The following is a 25,272-nucleotide window of genomic DNA, read 5'->3' as shown; positions in this document are numbered from 1 at the left end:
AAAGTTCCAAGTTGGAAAAGGGATCAAGCTGGCCTATATTATGCAACCCTCTTTTGTAAGATAACTGGAAATACCTTTTTTTTTTTTGCAAAAGATTATATTTGTCATTTTAAATGAGTAATGGGTGGACTTAAGGGAAGGAAAGAAAGAAAAAAGTAAGGAAGAAAGATTATGAGAGATTACGATAATCCTTAGGATAGGATACGTGGGAAGTACCGTGAAAATTATTTATTATTATTATTTTTTTAAATTCACATTCTTGTATTCTTGAAAATTCATATATCATTAAATTTTTTTGGAAAAATGTTCCACTAGTTTTTGTAATGACTAGACGCAATCTTCGTGCGAATAAATTGATATTGTAGACAAAACCTCGAAAAACTACATATCGTCCAAAATTGATTTAGACCATCTACTCTCAACATAATTTCATTAAAATGAAACAAAATACCAAATAAAATTATTATTTTTAAACATCAATTTGTTTTAATTAATTTTTTTTTAATTTGCTCAATTTCAAATTTCTAAAGAAACATTTTCGTTTCAATTTTGGTTCACAATTTTCATAAGTTAATTTCAACCAATTTTTAATTTAAATTAGTTTACCCAAACACAACTTTATTCCAGTTTTTCTAAGATATTTCGAATTTGTTTTAGTTTAAATTCTCAAAATAAATTCAATTTCATTTGAATACTAAACCATTTTGATTTCTGAAAACAATATGAATTCGAATTTGAAATTTTCCTAAATAGTTTTCACTTGGTTTTACTTCAAAGTTTTCAAATAAATTTTAATACGATTCAAACTTGAATTTTCTAGGTAGAGTTTCAACTTGGTTTTAACCTTGATCTTTGTGAGGGACGGAAAAGATACCCAAAGGAAGAAAGAGCAAAAAATAAAGGCAGAAATCGTCACTCCAAGGGACGAACGTAGGAGAAAAAAAAGATCGCGAAAAGGTCACTGTGACAGACAGAAGAAGAAAAAAATGGACAGAAGAATGAGCAAAAAATCTCGGGAAGCTGTCACTGTGAGGAACGAAAGAAGGATGAAAAATGGAGAAAAGAAATAGCCCCTGTGAGGGACGGAAGGAGAAAAAAATGGAGAAAAGAAATATGCAATGTGAAGGACGGAAGGAGGAAAAAAATGGAGAAAAAGCGGAGGGATTTTCGGGGGTTGAGGGGGAAAGAGATGGAGCACACAGATTGAGGGAGGGATTGCAAGGAAGAAAGAGAGAGATTGAGAAGGATTGATAGGAAGAAAGAGAGGGATTGAGAAGGATTAAGGAGGGATTAAATCCCTATTCCTTTCCTTCCCTTATTCCTTCCCCAAACGTAGTCCTTTTCTTCTGCCTTCCCCAAACAGGGCCTTTAAGTTCCACAACCAACATTCCACTTATTACAAAGAAAAGACTCGGCGTTTAAAGATCATTAATAAAAACACTTGGAATATTCACACCAAACCCTCAATCAAGTCCGCGACCACAATCCTCAAGTTTTGGGTACGCTTCTCCTCATTTGTAAGGTGGCACTCCAAGAAGTGTTTCCATTGAAGCTAACTGTTGCTGAAGGAACCTGTAGACTGTTTCAGTTTCCATGGCAGCTATTCTCACAACAGTGCCAATTCCCTACATGTAAGAAGTAGGCATTCAGAATTCTAAGTTCGCCTACCAGTTAAAATATTCCAATAAATTTGAAGGTCACACTAAAAGTTACTATAACCACTAACAAATTTATTTCATCTGATCTTTCGTCGAACTAACATGTTGTGAATGCCTTATTTAACTAACCATGGGGCCGAAAACGCTAGAAGAAGCAATGATTTCAGGTTTCGTCCACAAATGATCAGAGTTCATTTTCATTTGGGCGCCACGGGCAGAAGTGAAAGGTGTGTGTAATTGTTCACCCATCATCATTTTCACATTTTCTCGAACTTGGTCTCGAATGTTCTTGACCTTTGGCCTGTAGTGCCGCCATCAACAATAATGTAAATCATAACAAAAATTTCCTGATCCCCATATATAACTGGTGTCTAACCACAAGGTCAATGAAACGAAGCTATTCATAGATGTTCAAATGCGTACCCCAAAATTACAACCATTGCAATGACTTGATATCCATGCATCCGTTCTATAATAGAGTTGATGCCTCCTCGCTCTAGAAGAACCTGCAACGAGAACATATGATTTCAGAAAAAGAGGCCACCACGCATATCATAGAGATATTGAAAGAAACTGTATCTAGGATTGAAGGACAAACGTCTTCAGTCTTAACCTGTCTATATAATGCAAGGTTGCACCACAATTTATTTTACCATTCTAGATTAGGATTCATTATCTCTCACTACAGAAGTATGTAGTGAAACAATGTTCTAGATTAGGACGAACGATTTCCCAGTACGAGAATTCTGAAAAGAGTAGCACTTTTCAGGCCTAACTTTCTATTGTGATAAAGTTTATACTAATGGCCTGAGAGATGAGAAATCCCACAAGTCTCTGTCTCAGTAATATGAACTAAGCTTCACCCAAAGGAAAGTGAAAGGAAGGGAAATTCTCAATACAGAGCTATGTAATCTGAGATTCTGAGAAGCCTTTGTTTACCCCAAATCTTCTTTGAAAAGATAACGAAACTACTAAACAAATTACATGATATGAAAAATTGAGAGTGACAAGTGAGAGACCCATATATGTATATGACGCAATGCAGTTAGTAACATTGCAAGTATCTGTTAAAACTTCGGATTTGCATATTAAAGAAACATATCTGTCAAGTGGAAATCCAGAGAAAATACACAATAGAGAAACTTAAAGAATTCATACCTAAAAGTTTAGTTCAGTCAGTTCGCCACATTCTAAAGCAGAATTATGGAGTACAAGGAAATAATGAAGGAACTCGAACTTTTAACCTCACCGTATCAAAAAATAATGGATGGCCGTCTTCTAGGAATATTTGATTACTGCTCTTGAAAAGATCAAACTCCCAAATTTCTCCCCTTCCATGGCGCCCACTCGTAAACCAATCAACAAGAACCAAACTAGAGCCCGAACCAACTCTAAAGACTTGTTTCTGTGCATACCTTGCGGTGGCGAAGCATGTCACTGGATCTGGAAGTACAGCCAAAAGAGCATCACTACCGATCCTTGCCTACTGCAGACGAACGCTAAACTATATGAATACTCGCAGACATCTATAGAGACGTATATAGAAATATGCATGTAGCAATCAACGTTCGTTTTTGTTACCTCCAATAATTGTTCAGAGAGTTCTTCTCCCCTGGACTTGTAAACCTAAATCAGCATAAGATCACAAAATTAGAAACAATATCGGCAGGAAGTGGAAATTATGTTGAGGATTGACGACCTTGGTAGAAGCCTGAGTGGTTAGGACTGCAGTGGAGCCCTCTTTAACGGTCAACTCGCACGCAATTGAATCTCCCTGCCTCCGAAAAACTTGCCCCGAATAAGAACAGGAAGAGAGAAATTCTGGGGTGGAAAAGAAGAAATGTAACTCGAAATAAAAGACGATAAATAGAGATCGTACAGAGACAATGCCGCCGCCATAATTGAGGGTGTAAATCCAAACGCAATCCGTTTTGGAGGGACCGACCTAAGAGAAGGAGCATTCAATCAACAGAATTAGGTCAGAAGGGAGAAGAAGCTGATTAGAATAAAAGGGGAGGAACCTTTCTGGGAATGATGAATTTGAGGGGGTACTTGGAAAAGCATCTGGTGACGGCGGACTTTCCGGCAACTTTCTCGACAACCACCGCACCGTCCACTTCCATGGACTCTGGCGTCGCGTCAAGCAAAGGAAACAGAAATTTGCATTATAATAAAACAATTTCGGCTCAATTATAGAGGAAATGTCCACTACTTTCAAAATCAGAAGTTTCAAAATTACAAAGTCAGTATTTTTTACAATTTAGGTTACAATTTAGAAGTGGGACGAAGAGTTTTATTCTTAATTGTGGGAATGTTGTTTCTGTTGTTTCGGTTGACTGTTGCGTTGAGTAGCGGAAGAAAGATGGAACAATAAAAGGCCAAACCCGGATCTGTGAGGCCCATTTCCTTCTTCAAGTTGGGCTCCAACTGACTCGTACTTGCTTTTTAAAGGCCAACCCCGGATCTGTGAGGCCCATTTCCTTCTTCAAGCTGGGCTTCAACTCACTCGTACCTGCTTTTTAAAGGCCAAACCCGGATCTGTGAGGCCCATTTCCTTCTTCAAGTTGGGCTCCAACTCACTTGTACCTGCTTTTTAAAGGCCAAACCCGGATCTGTGAGGCCCATTTCCTTCTTCAAGTTGGGCTCCAACTCACTTGTACCTGCTTTTTAAAGGCCAAACCCGGATCTGTGAGGCCCATTTCCTTCTTCATGTTGGGCTCCAACTCACTCGTACCTGCTTTTTAAAGGCCAAACCCGGATCTTTTAGGCCCATTTCCTTCTTCAAGTTGGGCTCCAACTCACTCGTACCTGCTTTGTGGGCCTCCTCTGGGTCATAAACTCTTGGTCATCAAAGTATGTCTTCGGAACCAAAGTTGTTATTTGTATTCTTGCACCTCAGAAAGATTTTTTTTTATTATTAAAATAAAATTGTTGTGATTAATGTGTAAATTTGGAAAGGCCATGTATAACATTATTTAGAAATTTATTTACTTAAATTGATTTATATGGTAGCTTAAAGTAGATTATCTTAATGGTATATTAGTGAAACAAATTGTAACTTCTTTCGTTTTTTTTTTTACCTACTTGTAAATGATTGTACGTATTTTGGAAATTAACTTAATTATAATAATCCAACTAAAACTTGGTAATTTAGCTGAATAATTGAATATTGAATAATTAAGGTGTGATGTAAACATTGTCACAAAACTGGAGGTCCTTGCTGGATCCATTTTAGTTAGGTTCCCATTAAGATTAGTTTTAAATAATTATAACTAAAAAACGGTATAAACTATAAAGAAATATAAAGTAAGGTTAAACACTAGAAATAGAGTAATGTGTTTAGTTAACCTGAAAACCAAACACATAAAAACATGCAGTAGTTGATAAATCAGATATAAACGTAATATTGGGGACATGTTTGTTTAGGAACAACAATCAAAAATTGGTCTTGATATTTTTAAATAAAAAAGCATATGCTGAAGTTGGGAAGATGATCCAACATAAACATAATAGAAGGGATATGTTGGTTTGAAACTCTTGTATAAGATTTTTAAAATAAAAGGAACAATGTTTTTAGAAAACCAATTACAGTATTTAAGGAAAGGAAGAAAGATTATAGAATGCAAGTGGATGAATGGATGGAATTTAATTAAATGGTGAAGAGGAAGTGGAAGTGGAGGTGGAAGTGGAAGTGGAAGTGGAAGTGGAAGTGTAGTGTATGTTTTAAATAAAATAAAAATAGCTTAGTATTATATTATAGTATTAATTCCAAATTGATTAGATAAATAAGTATTAGTTAGTATTGTTATTATGATTATGTACAGTAAAATCACAAGGTGTTTTAATTCCAAGGTTTGGCACATGCTTCGGTCAAACTTTTTTTGTTTACCCAATTATGTCCTTCCCCTTCTCTCTTTTCATCCCCTATTCCTATTATTCCTATTATTCCTATCCCTATTTATTTATTATTTAACTTTATATTATGTGGGGATGTATGTATGTATATATATATAAAGAGAGAGAGAGAGAGAGGACTGACTTTCAAGACATAATATTATTATTTATAAAACATGCCCTAAAAATGTATTAAATAAAAAAGAGCTTTGGGTTGCTTTCAGAAGGCACGTGCTATGCACATGTTAGAAGAAATAAAAATAAATACACAAAATCATGTTAATATTATAAATATAAATATAAATATAAATATTAATGGGCAACTGAAATTTAAGATCCAAAATCCAATGCCAACCATCCCTTAGGGTTGGGTTATTGAGACATAATTACTCATTCAGACTGACTTTGTGTACAATATACAATATTTCTCAAAAACACAACTCTTCCATTTTCTCTTTCTCTCTGTTTATATTTGCATTCATTTCATTTAATTTGAATCATATCTTATCTTCTTGAAAATATTTAGAGAAAAAAACTTGGAAATTTTGGTTGAATACAAAAATACACATAAACAAAGCCAAAATGATTCTAAAAATGCCAACATTGGCATTTTCTTTTTCTCACAAAGATTCCATAAAGCCCACATTGGGAGAATCCAACAGCTCCGCTCCCATGCAGTGGAAAAAGCCAAAAAACTACCCATAGAAAAATATGCCCAAAACGGTGTGGAAGAAGAAAATGAAATGTTATTATTATTTTATATTAAAATTGAAGACAAGATCTATATAGTTTCATTAAACTAATGATCATTTTCCGATTTGTACAGAGATTAATAATGTTGGACTTTTATTAAGGTTAATATTATATGGTGTACAACTTACAATTATTTAAAAGTAAAACAAACCGTTTGGCATTAATAATCTAAGTTAATTGGTCTATAGTTGGATACCGAGCCAAATTTAAATGAATGGTCAAAGAATCTTATTGAATAATAAGAATACATGGAATCCAAGATTTTCCCCCTTTTATTATTAGTATTAATATGCTGTGTCTCTTGCCCTTTTAAAATAAGTTAATAATATATCTTTGAGAGTAATGGTTGAAGCAAAATTAAAATTAAAATTAAATATTGATATTTGGTTTAAAGGAAAAATGATATAATCAGAAGTAGAAGTGGTTTTTGATATAATTATAAATATGAAGAGAGATATAGGGTTGAGAGAGTAGCACGTGATATGGAACAGTAAAAGGCAAAGGAAGGGGGTGGGGATGAGCGTAAGCATAAGCGTAAGCCTCAGCAAAACTCTAACCATCGGCCCCCACACCCCACTTTCTTTCTTCCCTTTTCTTTTCTTTTCTTTTCTTTTCAAATAAAACATCAACAACAATCATTCCTTTCTATTCTCTCGTCATTTTACAACCCCCCCCCCCCCCCCCCCCCCCTTTTTTATTTGGAAAAACCCCACCCTATGGCCTATTCATTTCCTTCCATTCTCCAGCTTTGTTTACTTAAGGCCTTTTAAATATTAGGATTGATGAAAAGCACGATTTGATTTCTAACATGATGAAAGAAAAAGTAAATTAATATTCAAAATTTAAGAATCAAAATAGAATTTAAACTTATATTTTAAATTAAACCACTGTGTAAAATCATATATATATATATATATGTGTGTGTGTGTGTGTGTAAAAAAGGTGAATCTAGGGAGGGGAGTGGGTGTCATGTGGTATATATATATATATATATGGTTGTATGTATGTATATAAATAAGGCAAGGGTCCTACATAATTAAAAAAAAAGATGTATAAGAAAAGACAATGAGTGTCACTCAAATAATTTCTGACCACATTGACTTTAGGTGCCCTATGCTCTCTCATCCTATCATTTCCTATTGGATTGATTTCAATTGGATTATTGGTTTGAAGCAGTAGAGAAAAAAAGGGGAAGTAGGGAGGAGTGGAGGAGGTAATGTAATGTAATGTAATGTTGTTAATGTTAATAATGTATGAATGGTGGATCACGTGGAGGAGGCGTGAGTTGATTTGATTGAGGGTTTAGGGATTAGGGAATTAAGAAAAGAAAAGAAAAGAAAAGAAAAGAAAAGAAAAGAAAAGAAAAGAAAAGAAAAGAAAAGAAAAGAAAAGAAGGCGTCGTCCCTTTTCCTTTCCTTTTTCTTTCTCTTTTTCGTTTTTCCCTCTTGAGATCCAAATATAGACTTCATTCTCACTCGCAGTCTTATACGCGTGAAACACACCCTCCCACTTCCCTACATAAATCTCAACTTCAAAACTAAATTAATAACCATCTATCTATCGGTCTATCTATCTATCTATCGATCTATATCTATCTATCAATCTATCTATCTATCAGTCTATCTATCTCCCCAACTCCATTTCGCCTCTCCTTTTCTCTTCCACTTCACTACTAAACTCTCACATCACTCCAATGTGGCTGCCCAAGAACAACGCCCCCAAAACTACCACATCTTCTACCACCGCCGCCGTTACTCCCACTTCACTCGCTCCCAAGCCATCCTCCTCCCACTGCAACTGCCTCGCCAAATTGTTGCGCAAACTCAAGAAACGAAGCAGAGTACTGTGTACCACCACCGGAGACAGCAGCAGCCCCTTCCAATGCCGCTACGATCCTCTCAGCTACTCTCTCAATTTCGACACCAGCGGCTGCGGAAGCTTGGTAGATGATCATTACTATCACTACTTCTGCGCTTTCTCTTCCAGATTCGCCTCCAATCCAGGGAATCTTTCTACTCATTCTCTTCCTCCTGTAACACTCCCTACTTCTCGCTAGCGCCATCTCTATACCCCTACCATTTTTCTTTCCCCCTTTCTTTATCCTTCTTTAAACCTGTATGCTAATTGCTACATTAGGTTGATTTTGCTTATATATATAATTAAATATATACGGTTCAAGAATTTCCGGGAGGGCAAAAGCAGATTAAGAACTAATTTACGTCATTTTCTATTTATATATTCTTTCTAGTTTCTTTTGCTGTGAAATAATTGAATCAATAATTATGAGACAACAGAGGAGTGAGCTTCTTAGCATGAAAATCGTAGATAAAAAAAAGTGATGGATGGATGGATGGATGGATGGATGCAGGAATAATAGAGGAAAGAATCAGAATTTGTCAGAATTTCCAACTAGGATAACGTCACTTTTGGTTGATAGAAATCCTTTTGGTTCAAAGTTAAGTTAAAACTAAGAATGGAATTTGTTGAGCGATTGAAAATGGATGGAAGATTAGTAAAGTTGTTGGGAAGTGAAAATAAGGGATTATGGAAAAAACAAAAAAGGAAAAGAAAAGAAAGAAAGCATGTGAAAACTTGTACTGAGTGGCAGACACAGCTCCGTAATGGATGCTTTCAAATATACAATTAAACTACGTTTCTAACAATACATGTGGTGAAGTAAGGTACATGTATTGTATTCACCCTATTTTATGTCACTTTTATTGGTATTTTACGCGGAGGTAAAAATTCAAATCTACAGGTATGTGCAGGACTAGGTTGATTGTTAGCCATTTACTTTCTCATTTAGAGTGGTCAAGCAAGCAAATCTAAGTTACATTAATATTTTAGAATTAAATGTCGTGCTTTGTAGTAACCACAACTTTTTTTCTTTTTTCTTTTTCTTTTTAATCAATGGAATTACTTAACATAGAAATACGTCAACATTTGTCTACGAAACATGCAAGAACGTCATTTGATTAATAATGGTAACTTTGTATATTACCAATATTATTATTTCTTTGACAGTGTAGAAATAAATTCTTGGAGCGGTCAAATATAATTTCCCACAGGAAAAAAAGATAAATGAATACAAAGAGTGATTGAAAGAAAACTTTAGCAAATACTCACAAGGGAAGAGTCCAAAAGAAAACCAAATGAAGAAGATTTTACATTATAGCTTTTGAGTAAATGCTTTGCCTAAAGGCTACAAATTTACACTGACTCAACAAAGTACAAGTGCTTTTGGTTCAGCTGAGGGTATGAATATGTTTTAACAAATCTTCTTCCCTCAACTTGGGACCAATAATCAAATATGGATCAGACAGTAAAGTAAATACCAAAAGAGAACTATATTTGACATTTCTCTTGAAAAAAGCTTTACACAAGATATGCTAATGATAAGCCTACATTTACCAATGCATTTAACTCATTGGGGAATGCCTACAAAAATTCAAGCACATTGACATACAGCCTCGCGCAGCACTAAAAAATGACTATACTGTTACAGGTTCTTATTACAACTATAATTCTTGATCACTGGCACGACGATCCGAGACAGTCCCTTCAGACGATATTTCTTCCCCATCAGGTCTTTTGCTCCTTGAGGGGTCTGATTGGGTCTTACTCGAGTCATCACTTTCAAGAGAATCAGGTTCAGGTTTATCTTGATTGTAGAAATCTGATGAACTGAATGATAACCTCTGCTTTTTACCTTTCCCTGGCGAACCTTTAGAACCCAATAGATCCTCTGGATCATGGGAAGTAGATAGTGGGAGCGTCTTGTCAAGAATACTTGAGTTCAACTTCCCAGATATGGATGATAAATTTGAACAGGGAGCAACGCAAGATGCAACTAACTGAAGAACTTCTGGGGATGGAGACAAGCCCATGTTTGTTTTCTTCTGGTTTGTGTGCAGAGATGAGGATGATGGATTCATGTTCAAGTTGAGAGCAGGTATGCTGAGGTCAGATTCCGGACCTGGAAGTCTTGAAGTTGAAGTTCCTGCCATTTCCTGTGGCTGTGGATGATGCATGGCATTTGGTGAAACCAATGAGATGGAGCAAGAAACGGTTGCATCTTTATGGGCAGAGCCACCTTCAAGCTCCTCCTGCTGGCTACTACTTCCAACAACATCTGCTGAAGAGTGCCTGAAAATAACGGATTTCCGTTTTCGTTTCTTCTTTAGACTCCGTCTTGGATCTTTGGGTAAAGAGGGAGGTGGACCTGGGTTCACAAATGGGGGGATAGTGATGAACTTGTCTTCTCCATATAGCAAGCGAACTGATTGTGCAACTGCTGAAACAGTGGGAGGCAGGTTAGGGTCTGGAGGCTTTGAAGAAACATTTACAGCTTCCCTTAGCCAATGAGGTAGTTTGTCCTTTGAAGAATTGCTATCCGTTACTTCTTCTTTGGAATTTGCTACACTGATCCCTTTGCTGGGGTCGGGCAGAACTCCTGAACCACTTTCCAAATTGCTAGGTGATTCATGAAATAGTTTCAAGGATCTATCCAAAAGATTAGGCAACTTCCCGTAGTCATCGAGCCCAGGCTCATCGTTCTCCTTTCCCTGCGTATCAAACCCACGAGAGCCATTTAAACCCAAGGAACCTAAGTGACTAGTTCCCAAGGAATTGAACATAAAAGGGTTCTCAACAGGCATGGTTGAACTAGGCCCTGATCTATCAGAAGCTCCTGCCGAGGATTCTCCTGGAAAATATGTGTGATATTTGTCATGGTTCCAAGTTGGTATAGTTGCAAATTGCTCATTTTGCAAACCAAGTCGATCTGATGCTTCAAATCGAGGAAGGTTAGGAACTAGATCACCAAGACCCAGTTTAATATCAGTTAGATGGGTATGAAACTTAGGTCCTGCAACCAATCTACTTCCATGCAGAGCCCTTGTCATCATCCCATCAGGCAGACTTGGAAAAGGAGAGGATTTCTGTAACCTACTCTGCTTAGCTGATTTCAGCATCTGACAAGCTGACCCATCCAAAATCTTTAGTTGCTCCTCTTCCCACCTGGATGATAAATCTTCTGAAGTTTTGTACCTTGAGAATTTCATTCTAGGATCTTTGAGCATGGCGTCCCAGTTTCCCTTTCCATGCCGACGGACACCAATCCAAAGAAAATCAAGTTCGTCTTCCGACCAACCATCACCTTTTGGTTTTCTACGGAAGTAGTTGGCAGATCCAGATCCAGTCCTCATCATTATGTTTTCAAGCACTTTCCTATGATTCTCAGGAAACGCAGAGAATGCAGGAAGCATCCGTCCTAAACCCAAGGAGGGAGCCTCCTCCTCATCTTGTGGATTGCCCCTCATAATATCTAGGGAAGGAAGTTGTAAATTGGGAAGCAAAGGTATAGTTGGAAGACAGCCATTAACAGCTTCAACTCTGCTATCCAGAGACAAATTTGATAAGAAGTCAAGCCGTGCACTTGACAAGTTCTTAGATGGGATTGGATATCTGGGCAGCATTTTCTCATCGAAGGGAAAATTGGGTGGTGTCATCTTTTCCTGTAAACCAGAGATAAGACATTAAATATCAGGAAAATCTGAAGTATAGTTCACAGAGAAAGCAAAATTTACCTGAGCAAATAAAAGGTGGCTGTGCAAGCGTTCTGCTGACGAAGATGGCAATTCCTTGTCTGGAACAGGCTCACCACCACCAATATCAGTCCCACTTATAGTTCCAGAGCAAGGAGATAACTTAAATGGAAAATCAGGTCCAGCTACTGTCCGGCTTTGCTTACCACTTGATCTTGACGAGTTCCTACGCGATGTCTCAAGCTGATGAGCATTAGGGGCACACAGTCCAAGAACCGGCAACAAGTTGATTGGGACTGAGTTTGCATGACTGGTGCCCGCAAAATGTTGACTTGGTAGACAATTATCAGCAGGCGAATAGCCTATTGGACCTACAGCAAGATCCAAATTATTGCTAACTTTATGCCTTGAAATTCTTCCCAGCCTCAAGGTTGAATCAATCCTGCTCTTTGGTGCATCTGCTGAATGAACAAGTTTGTCATCTTCCAAGACAAATACTGAAGTCCTCTCTTTATTCGTTTCCAATGATGCTGCTGCTTGATCTGGATCTGCTGCATTGGTGTGAGGACACGGAGGATGAGGGAATGACCCATGCAGAGTCACTCCTTCACGAGAGAAGGATTCTTCCAATGCATTTCTCTTGGCAAGCCGTTCTTTTTGTCTAGCTCGCAGCTTAGCACTGTTTATCAAAATTAAAGCAAATAAGCACAAATACAAATATAAATTAGTAAGTATTTTTAATAACAGAAATCGTAAGCATTGAAGACGTGCCACGTCTAATCAAGCAATTTCAACAAATTATTATGTTAGTTTTCCCACAACTTCCGCCTTTACACTTCAGAATCTGTTTCGTTGTACTAATAACCCCATATCAGCAATTATGTTAAATCCTAACCCATTACCGAGCCAAAACATCTTAAGAAACTCAATATGCATGATTGGTGACTTTCACCACCATATATGATTTTCAGCGTCCTTGAAAACTTTACCAGAGTTTGAAGCCAGATCACAACCATTTAATCCTGTAATTGTTCTTCTTTGCCACATAACCCCTCTCCTGTTGTTTCCACAGTTCGCAAGAGGTCAAGTACCAAAATAAAATAACAAACCAATTATCTCGAGGAACACTAGACCAAAGTACACAAACAACCTTCCATCTCCACCAAATGTTGCCAGTAAGTAGTTCTTCCTACCTTCCTCCCAACTCACTGTCTCTTTTTGTAACCAAACTCCCTACCTAATTACTAATGTCCTTGCTCATAAAAAAACCAATAATCCTAATATATTCAAAATTAGGGTTCTCACAGTTATATACTATATTTTCATTCAGAGAATAACTTGGTATATCAAGTTTTTCTTTCATAATGTAGATTATAGAAGATTTCATAAGAACACTCAAAATAGGTAAGAATTCAAATCAATGTAGAGAAAAGTATTGAAGTTTTTTTAGCTGAAAGAAAGACTCGTGAACCCAAGTTCGCAATTAATGGAAAGATTTAGATAACTTTACAATGACAAAAATTCGCAATAACTTTACTTACTGTTACATTCTATTTAGCTATAATAGCCATTTAATTACAAGCCCCTGAGACTTAGTTCTTGAAAAGATTCAACTTACAATTTTTCTTTTAAAGCTCGTCCGGCTGGAGTATATTCTCTCTCTGGCTCTGGTTCCGGTTCTTTTTCTTCTTCACCCCCACTCTGTTTCCAAAAATAAACTAATGATAGGCATTGATGCATATTATGGAGATGAGGTGACAAAATAGTGTAACTGTTTCATTTAGACTCAAGAAAAAGATTAATACTCTCATACTCCAAACCAAGAAATTTGTCGGCTCAAAACAGAAAAAATGAACGCAGTAGAAGACCAAGAGCAGATAGCCAGATACAAGTACCACATAACTTTCCAGAATATACTTCTAGCTATATATCCAAATTGAAGAACAGTAAATTAATCATGAAATATTGATACGTATGAAAGCTAGTTGCAAACCAGTCAACCTCCCTTGGCCGAGCCACTGTGGGGGTTTGCTTTCCTCCACTTATTGTATATATATATTTCATTATATAGTAAAATGTTGCAATTTATTTGGAATTAGTATATATCAGAAGATTGTTCTATAACTTAATCCCCTTGGGGGAGAGGGTTGAATAGGTTACTAATAGGAACTATAATGTTCTTATCACATGTCTATATCCTAGCTTCAACAAAAAAGCATTTTGTTGTGTTCATGTCATGCCAGATTGAGTCTGTGCCTCTTAACTTGAATTACACCGCAGAAGGGACAAGGATGGGTGAGTTCATGATTACATTAAACCATTTAGGTGAATTATACAAGCCCTGGAGTTGGATTTATCTAATTTTGACAGAAATATGCTTATCGGAAAACGCCACCAACAAGGTATTACTCATAGTTAATGAAGAGTGACAAGATGTCTACAAATGGATTCTACAAATACTTACCAAGTAAAGACAGGATTTAAGACAAATCAGAGATATGGAAGTACCTCACTCAAAGTTTCACTAGGATGGGGAGCATATGCTTCCCTGTAAGAGACAGCTTTACGGAGGCGTTTCCCACGGCCAAGAGCTGCTTCCTCCTCATTCTGATACTTCTCCCATCTATATCCCAAAGAATCAATGTTTAACACAAGTCATGTTCCATCATTTCACTTCCGTACCAACACGATTTGTCAATCTTTGAAATCGATGTTATAAAGTTCCAATATTTCCTATTATATGTCAATATAAGGAAACTTCTAATCAACCCTACAAATAGCTTTTATATATTACTTCACTAATCTATATTGCATTTTCACTAAATGAAACATTTATGCAAATGACCCACTCCAGCTAGTTAAAATAAATCGCATGCAATCAATAGATTTGAAGATACTAGCTACTATAATCATTTTTATTTGTATAATCATTTCTCGTAAATTCTTACTGAATTATGTTATACATTTTCAAATTGTAAATACTCAAAGTTCAAAAGAATAATCATAATCTATTCAACTCACTAAAAGATATGTACAAATATACAAGGATAACCTAAGTAAATGAAAGTAAAGGTCAATAAAGGGCAATAAGTCTACAGATATCCACAGCAATACAACTAACCTGATATAGCCACTATAAAAAGTCAAGTGAGCTAATACTAATAATAGGAAGAAACAAGTTTTAAAAACCTGATTCGCAAAAGTCTGTCCCATTCATTTTCCTCGGCACCTGTCAGCCCATTATCATCTTTCCTTTCTGAATTTTGTGCACAAATATCATCAGTTACACCAGTAGGTGATTCGGCTCCCCCTTGTTCTTCTGCTGGCTCATCATTCCAATCAACGGACTAATGGGAAAACAAATTGGGAATTTCTAATTAACACTTGATATATTAATTTCTAAGTAACACTAGATCATAACATTTCACATGTTGAGCTCAAAAACACTAATTCCTAAATTGCTATTTGGAGTTATTATTTTATTTTATTGGATAAGAGAAAAACGTATCAACCTGAACTAGAGATCAAAAGGCTACAAAAGAAGAAAAGATTAAAATATTATTTTGGTCCCAAGACCTTGTTCAAATTTTGTCCATGCACCTTAGAAATCTTGAAACTAATCCTTGTTGTTAGTTTGAACTTCTATTAATATTAATATTAATATTAAGTCATAATAAGAATATTAAAAAATGACATAGTACGAACATATTTCTGTTGGAAATAAGGGGCTAGTTGAATGTTTATAGCCTCATGGTTATTTTTGGAATTTACTGTACTCTAGTTTACTCCTTGTTTGTTAGGGTTTATTGTATCCTATATATATTCTTCCGCCATTAATTTTTGGATTATTAGAAAATAATAAGAAAAGCTTCAATTGTGGTTTTTTTCTCCCTATACTAGGGTTTTCCACGTGTTTTGTCTACTTCCTTTTCAATAATTTCCAATCTTTAGAGAGGTAAATGCTAGTATAAATCTATTTTTTATCAGAAAACGTTAAATATTAAACTAACAATAGGGACTAACTTATGATTTATGAAAGTAGTCCGGACTTGGAACATTAAGTAAGAGAGTCCAAAAATAGATAGAACTAGTTCAAAGTAAAAGGACAAAAATGGTATTTAACAAAAAGAAACATGTACGTTTGTATGCATCAATCTATTTTCTTCATCCTAGGAATTGCAAATAGACCAACTCCGAAAGAGTAGAAGATCAAATCATACTTTATAACACAACAAAATATATAAAAATAACATTTAGCTAGTATAAGAACAATGATAACCTTCACAGAGCCGAGCATATCATTCTCTGTATCAGCTTCGGCAATTTCGGTTGCATCAGATTGAAGATTTGAACGGTCTAGCAATCTCAAAATTGCATTTTCATCCCAAACAATTTTATTGCCACTATCTGTACATTTATCCTTGTAGACGTCCCCTAGAGAACCAGTCCTCTTCTTATGCTTGTGCTCTATATCTATCGCTGCCTCATCCTTGCTATTACTATTTTCAACTGCATCCTTTCCACCAGTGATGGGTGAATCACTAAATAATTCTTCTGTACCCCATTTCAGAATATCTTCCACTTCCTTTTGGGATCCAGACTTGTTGACAAAAAGCTGATCAAGCATCAATTTCTTCTTAGCAAGCTGCAAAATGCGCTCTTCAACACTAGCACGAACTACAAGTCGGTATACCAAAAGTCTATTTGATTGACCAATCCGATGTGCTCGATTCATAGCTTGGATATCAGCATGTGGATTAAAATCAGAATCATAAATAATAACAGTGTCAGCAGTTGCTAAGTTAATACCAAGGCCACATGAGCGTGTTGATAAAAGGAAAACAAATCGACTCTTATCCTGGTTAAAGCGTGTAATTGCAGCTTGACGATCCGCCACTGAAACAGAGCCATCCACTCTCTCATATGTCTTAGGCCCAAATTCTATGGTCAAGTAATCTTCGAGGATATCAAGAAGCTTAGTCATCTGAGAAAATAGTAGAACTCTATGACCCTCTTTATGCAAAATCTTGAGCATTGAATGTAACAGTGTCAACTTAGCTGAAGCTTTTATCCGCATTTCATGAAGGAACTCCACAGAACCAGATTCGGGCTCAGTGCCTGGTATAAGATATGGGTGATTGCAGACCTTTCGTAATTGCATCACAATATTTAGCATGGACTGTTGTGCAACACCCTTCCCAATATTCCTAAGTATCTGATAGTTTTTTGTCAGCATAGCACGATAGTATTCAGCTTGTATAGATGATAGCTCAACAGGAACCATTCTTTCAGTCTTAGGAGGAATGTTTTGCATGGCATCTTTTTTAAGCCTTCGAAGCATATGTGGAGAAACAAGTTTTTTCAGTTCTTCCACCTTTTCAGCGGTAGTAAGGTCATTAAACTTCTCCTCAAATGAAGATAGAGAAGGAAAAGAAGCTGGCTGCAAGAAATTAAGTAAGTTGTACATCTCACCAATGTTGTTTTGCAAAGGTGTACCCGTCAACAGAACACGATGTTGGAAAGAAAATGTATTCAGCAAGCTGAAAAGCTTACTTCCAGAATTCTTCAAACGGTGACCCTCATCAACCACAAGAACTTCCCAGGGAACCCCACGAAGGTAAGAAGCATCAACAAGAACCATTTCGTAAGTAGTCAAAAGAACATTAAACTTAAAGGAGTCGGTTTTCTTATTCAACTGACTAGGATTGCTAGCATGCCATTCATACTGACGGATAGCTGCTCTTGCCTTTGCACCCCCATGGTATTCCACAACATTCAAATTTGGGGCCCATAAAGCAAATTCAGAAAGCCAATTAGGCATTGTGGACAGTGGAACCAAAACTAAGCAAGGGAGTCTAGCTTTGAACTCAAAATATAATGATGAAATAAAAGCACAAGCAGATACTGTTTTTCCAAGTCCCATCTCATCAGCAAGTATGACATTTTTTGACTTGTACCAGCATTTCCTCAACCAGTTGAGAGCTTCAAGTTGGTGAGGAAACAATGAACCCCCCTGGAGTTCCTTAGGTTGCTCAGTCAGAGTAGCTATCTCAAACTGCGACTCGCCAAATTTCTTAGGTTCCATTGAAGAGTCCTTTTCAATTGTTTTCTGCTCAAAATCATTGAACAACTGGATCAAGTGTGGAGATTCTTTTAAAACAGGTTCATCTAATTTTTCCCAAGTGCATTCATCATAAGGCAGGCCACTCCATTTTATAAATGCTTCTTGACCACCATCTTTGCAAGAACGAAGAGCGATCACTCGCTGGGGATGCTTCCATTTATCCTCACATATATTAATGACCAAGGTCCCATATTTTGCCTTGTAATTTTCAAGTTTTCTTTTTGCTAAAACTTTCAGATGAGATTCAGAAATCCAACTATTATGAATATGGGACTTACCAACCCACTTCACTAGAAATTCATAATATGTGGTCTCAGCATTCTTACGTGCAGTATCAGGTAACAATGAATCTTTAATTTTATTGTCCAAGCTGCTGCTGATACCTACCTCTGTCCCAACTTCTGTCATATTATTGGTTTCAACCTTTTTGCACACTTTAAGAACATCATTCCCATTAGAACTTCTCAAGCTAACGCCAATATTCTTCTCTGATATCGAATTTTCAATTGCTCTACCTTGATCTTCTAACGTTAGAGAAGATTCATCTCGATTTTCACTATTCAATGTTGAAGTACAGCAATCAATATTGCCTTTACTCAACATATCCAGGGCCTTACCTTTTTTTGATTCTTTGTTTACAGATCTTCTATATACCTGTATTTTATCTACCTTCACATCATTTTTCAAGCTTTCTTCCATATCACTACTTGGACCTACATTCTCTTGATCCTTGATGACATTTTCTGTTCCAGTATCAAAAACATCATCAGATGTAGATCTATCTCCGGTTTCTCTAGCTTCTTCTGGATTTAGAAGATCATTGGGATGATCATTAACCACTATCTCGGTTAAATATGAAGATTCCCTGCTGTTACCTTGAACACGACACCCTAAAACTCGATCAACCTGAGAAGTTAACCCAGAAAGGGAAAGCAAACAAATGAGTGCATGAAGATTCGTTAAATAAGAAACCTAAAAGAGACAAGAAATATCTACAATTGAAACAAACAGATTTTCACTTTGAAAAGCATTATCATTTACCTGTAGAGTCTCACCATCCAATCCATTTTCACTTGTCAACATGCTATCTACATGACCTACTACTTTATCAAGCTCGACCAACCTATCTTTATCTTCTTCAGGAAGTTTCTGCAATAAGAAAATGTCATTACTCCCTAATTACCAATTATTGGGGGAATGGGGGATATGAAGTAACAGCAATAAATGACAATAATTTCAATGAGGGACGTAACCACAGGTGGAAGGTTTTTTTTTTTTCTTCTCTTTTTGCTGATATCAATTAGTGTCCAAGTTAACCACCTAACCTAACTACATTTGGGTGCCAATGAGACTCACGAGAGATTAAATCTTGAGTAGGTAGCCTTTATAGCCTGAACCCATTCTCTCCAAGCCCTTTATTATATATATGACCCTCCTTGACCGTTTGCCAACCCACCAAACAGAGGCAATTACATGATATAAAAACTAGAAACCATTGACAATAATAATATATTTCTTCAACGAACAATGATAAACTCCAGCAAACTGGTCATTCATGCATAAGACATCCCAAGAAGCACAAATGAAACAATGGAAGCATTAAAAGTACCTCATCTTTTCCCTCAAGATCTGAATTTTTAGTCCCGAACTCTTCCTTCAAAGAGGAAGTAGGTATCTTCTCATGGCCAACATTCTTTTGTTTCCGTACAGATTTACTATTTCCAGGACTAGAAGTGTCTATTTTGCATCGAAGCTTTTTTGAAGTGCCAGTTACACACGTTGCCTTTCCAGTCTTGGGCTTCTTTTGACCAACATCTTTATTGATCTTCTTTTTCCTCTTTCTAGTCTCCTTCCCTGCAGTAGGAACTGCAAGAACAGGGTTCTTACTCGGGGATGCATTCTCGCAAGAAATTGCAACCTCGTTCTCAACCACATCAAGATTCTTATCAGGAACATTGTCACATGGCTCTAATTTTTCAGCTTTTGAATCAGCTAAAACCTCCATAACAGGAGGAACCGACTTTTCTTCTGTTTGAGAGCCTGATGGGGATGCATTGCATACCTTTTCATCATCAATATTGACAGGAGAAGAAGTGCTCTTTACAGTATTACCATCCAATGGATGACTTGGCTTGGCATTACAAGACACGTCTATACTGGGGGTGACTGATTTCCTTCCAAAAGTCTTCACTTTATGAGCTAAGATTGATTTTCTCTTGTTGGAGGATCTCTTCTTGGCAAGAATGGAGCTTCCAAATATTCTAGACACTTTCTCAGTGTCAGAAGACTTGATTCCATTCTTACATTTTGCACTGACGACTTTTGTTCTCGCTCGCTTAGATATGGTGTCCAAATAGCTTGTGGCATCTAATGGTAAATCGTTCTTCTGATTGCAGGTTGGACAATGCCACTTACCCATGGGGATCCGCTTCAATAAATATTAGATTCATGTAAAAGTTAGAAAAGGGCATTGCAGACCATTAAAATAAATGGGAAATCTAGGCCAAACAGTTAATCTTCATGAATAGCCAGCAGCAAAAAGATTAAAAGTTTGTCCCAGTAGAAAATTATAGATTGAATCAACAAACCTTAAGGGGCGGATTAAGACACTGAAGATGGTAGGTCCTTGGACAGCTGTCACAGCATAACAAGTTTCCACCGAGATCACAGACCACGCATTCAAAGAAATACTGGATCAACAAATAATAAGCATATTCAACTTGGAGAGGCAAGTGCATATCTACTTCCTAATATTAGCATTTTACCTAAAATATTAGGAAAAAAGTCGAATGGAATCAAATATAAAAAAATTTACAATAAAGAAAACCTCTTTATTGAAGAGAGTATGGGTACTGAAAAATGCTGGAGACAAGTTACTCAAGGTTTGTACTCTCAGTAATCATCATTTAAAGATAACCATCTATGATGCATGCTAGAACATCGTCTTAAATAGAAAGACTTTCTAGCAAAAAGACTAATAAAACTATTCTAATAAGACAGGGAAAGGAACTCATTTCTCACCCCATCATTTCCCTTCTTCTTGGATGAAAATTGATCGTGATGTCCCTCACTCTTCACCTTCCCTTTAGCCAAAGAAATACTTCTAGGGGATTCTATTGCAAATGACCCGTCTTCCCTTTTGCCAGGAAGATCAGTAGCAGAAGAAAGCTTTCTCCTTTTACGTTTCATGACCCAATTTCTACTAATAACTTTACCGCTTGATGATTCATCTTCCTTCATACCTTAACCCTGAGTCTTGAAAAGAAAATACATGTACCAACCACGTCATGAGTGGACATAAAGGTCAACCAGGACAGATCATCTAGAAAATGCAGGTTCTTCAAGTTTGATGTTTGCAGAGCATCTAGAAAACATAGTCTCTTACACTTAAATAACATACAAAAACAAAAGCTTTCCTTGAAGAAACAAGAAACAATTTCAGGCAGCACCTTCCATATCAACCTACACCAAGGCCATTATTTTAATAATAGTAACATTATCCACAACAAGTTACAAATACTAACATCATATCACTTTCTTTTATGAAAAAACTGAAGAACGAGTGACCAAGTACTAGGTCCTTTTTGCATCTATTTTTAAGGCACTCTTCCATTTCAATAGAAACGAACAGATATACCTACATCTTAAAATTCTTCAATTTCCGAGAATCCAGACTTCCTCTAATTAGTCAAATCCAAAGATGCACTAAATTATAACAAAAAGAATATGACCAAAAAACAATACCGTTCTTAAATCCCCATACAATATCCCCATTTATACTAAAAACTGGCAACCAAATTTTGATCCACTCCATGATCCCTTGTTCCTCCATGATCATCTTGCAAGAAATCCTCATTCCCTTCCAATCCCTTGCGCTACCTTAAGAAGGTAAAGCAAAGAGGTAAAAGAGTACACAACCGAATGGATAATAGTTATCCTACCACCCATAAAAGGGCACCTTTTGTTCTCATCATCAGGGCTATTATAAACCATATCCACAACTATCAACAAAAATTTCATAAAACTAGTATCACCAATTACTCTTTTCTGAAATAAAGTGAGTATCCAAGCTAGCTTACACGAGGATCCTACTTAGCTAACAAGAAACTCATATGATTTTATAGATATATGGTTACCATAGGATCTAAACTTACTCCCCTAAAGTTCTTCTCCCTTCTCCCATGCCCAAATGCAACTAAGCCAATCGATATGGCAGTGCAGTAAAACCAATGATTGAGTCTTGAATACAAAGGACAGTCGCCAATCTCACAACTTATTGTGTATCACCAAACTTTTGACCACTTCTCTCTAAAAAGACAATGGTATTATATTATCCAGCAAACCACTGTTACTTTGAACTTAACACAAGTCATATCATTGACAGAGCTAAACCTCTATAAACTCAAATGGAATCAAAGTTTCTACAAGTAGCTTACTCTAAGAATTGTATACTTGGAAAGAGGCCTACTAAAAGATACTAGTTCAATCCATAATTTAAACACTGGGATTCAAAGCAGCAAAAGTATGTTGTTTCCGGGCACAAAAATGTAGTGCAGGTGGAATTTCCATTGCATGATAACATGGTTCTCGATCATCACTAGGTAAAGTGGTTACACAGTAAATTCAATGTTTTACTTTTCAAAACTAGAAAAATTAAACCCAGTTAACAAAGTGGAGCATGGAGAACAAACCAACTACATACATTGTAACATTAACAAATAACAAGTGATCATCGCATCAAATGAAAGAAAATTAGAAAGTTGAGAAGGAAAACAATATGCAGAACATCCAGAAAGTAATCCTACTATTGCATTGCATTGTGTTACTGTCAAGTACAACAAACCACAATCCCAGAATCCCGCAATCACCCAATGTTGCAAATGTAGACTATCTACAATGACAAAACTGAGAAATCATAAAAGTTCAGCAACCTAACCATGCACTGGAATTAACAAACTTAAACCCCCAAACCCCCCATTCAGTAACCAATTATGATGCAATAATAAAAAAACCCAATTACCAAACCCTTCAAAAACATCAACTTCAGACAATAATTAAAAGTTAAAGAGCAAAACATTACTAGAATCAAACACTCCATCTATACAAAGTAGTAGGAAAGCAGACAAGGGGTAAGCTGAAATTGCAGGATTTCAGAAATAGGGAACCATATGGCGCAATACATAACAAAATTAAACGATAAAAGAGAGTAAGGGAGAAAAATTAAGAAGGTTGAAAGCATACCTGTGGATCAAAAGCGAAAACAGAGCATGATAGTATGTGATTGAAGGCGGGAAGAGAGGAAAGGGGCAAAAGGGGGTTCGAGAGTTAGGGCTCGGAGAGTTGGGGATGAGAGAGAGAGAGGGGCAAATAGAGAGAGAAGAATGAAAGAGACAGATGTGGGAGACAAATGAATAAATAGAGAGAGAGAGTTTATAGAAAGAGAAGCACACAAATACGGATTCGCCGGGGTCATAGGACGGGGTTACACTCTGACATGGCAGAAGAGAGAGAGATTGACATTGTGATTGTGGGTTTTGTAATGTAATACGTTGGTGTTGGTGTTGGGTTTTGGGTTGTTGCTCTTGTTGCTGTTCAACCCCTCCCAGGAAAAATCCCAAACCACTGGATTCTTGCCACGTGTCATCTATAGAGCCTTAACGCACTTCCCTTCATCCTTCGGTTTCCCCCACTTTCCTTTTTCCTTTCCCCTTTTTCTCTTCTTCTTCTCTTCTTCTTCATCTCTTCCTTCTCTTCCACAACAAACAAACAAACAAACACAATCTCTCCCTCTTCTTCTCGTAATCTCCCATTTTCAATTTCTTCCCTTTTATGTGTTTTTTAGGGTTACTTCGTACATTTCCCTTCTTTCTTCCCTGATCTCCCATAACCTACGGATATTATCCCACATCTGCCTCTTCAGCTTCTTGTTTTGAATATTCTGCTTCATTCATTCAGCTTCTTGTCTATTTTTAATATTAGAAGTTGAAGAATGAGTAAAGCTGCCGCCACCGCCAGAACAGCATTTGAATAGAAAGAATGGCATGAAACATAAGCTAACAAATTGGCGGGTGCAGGAACAGAACGGGGATTTTGCGGCCATAACTAATAACTATCTTCTGGAGACTCACTCCAAGATTTGTATTCATGAGATAGAGGAATTTGTGCATTTGTTTTAATTAATAATTAATAATTAATAATGAGGTAGGAAAATAATTAAATTCCGCTTTTTTAATTTAAATTTTAATATATAGACGAACACACGAAAGAGTCCTCTGAGATACTTTGACTTCTTCCTCTTTTCTTCTTCTTCTTTTTTTTTTTTTTTTTTTTCTTTTCTTTTCTTTTCTTATTACTCAAAATAGAAAATATTTAGTCGTTGATTTTTAACTCCAGGATCTGCCTAATCTTTTTATCTTTAACAAAAATATCTCCAAATATCTTTCTCTACATAACAAATGTGGCAATTGCTTTTAATAATAAATCCTAACTAAATGTTGGTTAAACATAAAAACAACATATTAAGTTGCTAAAACTAGCATCACATCTACTACTGAGTATTCAAAAATTTGATAATCCCATCAATTCCAACAATTCGAAGTAATAATTGGGTTACATTTTATTTTGAATTGGATTGGGTCGTAAATTTTAAAATACATATTAGGTCTTGTCAGGTTTTTAAAAGAATTAACATTCAAAATAACTTTAAAGTTAGATTAAATAAATCATTTGTACCAAAATTATTTAAACAAAAATAATTGTAAAAAAATATTTTTTTCTGGTCGATGTGATAGTTTTTTTTTTACAATCCAAACTCTGGATTGATCAAATATTCAATTCAATCAACACCTATAACTTGAAAAATACACATTAAGTACAACGATTGTTAATTATCATGTCATTATTGTTTTCAGTAACTTTTTTATTGGCCACTTTAGAAACCAACTACAATTTCGATAACTCACGCACGAGATAATTGTCACGACACGCAAAAAATGAAGTAAATAGAACAATTCAACACACGAAGATAGGAAAATATTAAACATTTGCTTTTTATAAAGCCTTAGGTGCAAGTGAGTGTACTAACTACAAAGGACATGAGCGAAGAAAACTTCCACTGTAACCTAAGCCGTTAATGTAGAGTCAACGATGAAAAAACTTATAAGAGGTCACGTGTCAATGATTTCATTATTAAGCAACTTAATTAACAACCTCTGTTTCACTACAATGTGATGTAATATGAAATAAGGTGTTTATAAATGCAAGCACTTCTGCAACTACAATCAACATGAATAGGTAG

General features: G+C 36.2%; 2 protein-coding genes across 7 annotated transcripts; both read right to left on the bottom strand.

Moving 5' to 3' along the window:
* Nucleotides 1-1,247: 1,247 nt before the first annotated feature.
* Nucleotides 1,248-3,986, bottom strand: LOC103484263 (urease accessory protein D). 3 transcript variants are annotated; one of them, XM_008441251.3, is made up of 8 exons: nt 3,680-3,981; nt 3,538-3,603; nt 3,358-3,432; nt 3,240-3,284; nt 2,908-3,141; nt 2,082-2,164; nt 1,788-1,959; nt 1,248-1,625 (listed from the first exon to the last, which is right to left on the bottom strand). In XM_008441251.3, the coding sequence occupies exons 1-8, from the start codon at nt 3,779-3,781 to the stop codon at nt 1,512-1,514; spliced, it is 891 nt and encodes a 296-aa protein (XP_008439473.1). In that variant the 5' UTR covers nt 3,782-3,981; the 3' UTR covers nt 1,248-1,511. The 3 variants fall into 3 exon arrangements, 2 of the variants coding, with proteins under 2 accessions (XP_008439473.1, XP_008439474.1); XM_008441252.3 differs by having other exon boundaries at nt 3,711-3,981; XR_536703.3 differs by having other exon boundaries at nt 1,477-1,625; nt 1,727-1,959; nt 3,680-3,986.
* Nucleotides 3,987-9,448: 5,462 nt separating this feature from the next.
* LOC103484261 (protein CHROMATIN REMODELING 4) lies at nt 9,449-24,111 on the bottom strand. Of its 4 annotated transcripts, none has more exons than XM_017043754.2 (11): nt 23,217-24,111; nt 20,997-21,339; nt 20,564-20,665; nt 19,585-20,403; nt 19,017-19,124; nt 16,131-18,881; nt 15,041-15,198; nt 14,360-14,474; nt 13,470-13,552; nt 11,894-12,530; nt 9,449-11,821 (listed from the first exon to the last, which is right to left on the bottom strand). In XM_017043754.2, the coding sequence occupies exons 2-11, from the start codon at nt 21,213-21,215 to the stop codon at nt 9,824-9,826; spliced, it is 6,990 nt and encodes a 2,329-aa protein (XP_016899243.1). In that variant the 5' UTR covers nt 21,216-21,339; nt 23,217-24,111; the 3' UTR covers nt 9,449-9,823. The 4 variants fall into 4 exon arrangements, with proteins under 4 accessions (XP_016899243.1, XP_008439468.1, XP_008439470.1 ...); XM_008441246.3 differs by having other exon boundaries at nt 20,997-21,230; XM_008441248.3 differs by having other exon boundaries at nt 20,997-21,224.
* Nucleotides 24,112-25,272: the final 1,161 nt, after the last annotated feature.

Source organism: Cucumis melo, chromosome 8 (assembly GCF_025177605.1).
Source record: "Cucumis melo cultivar AY chromosome 8, USDA_Cmelo_AY_1.0, whole genome shotgun sequence".
NCBI classification, from domain to species: Eukaryota; Viridiplantae; Streptophyta; class Magnoliopsida; order Cucurbitales; family Cucurbitaceae; genus Cucumis; species Cucumis melo.
Note: the sequence above shows the minus strand (reverse complement) of the source record. Positions and strands in the feature narration are given on the sequence as shown.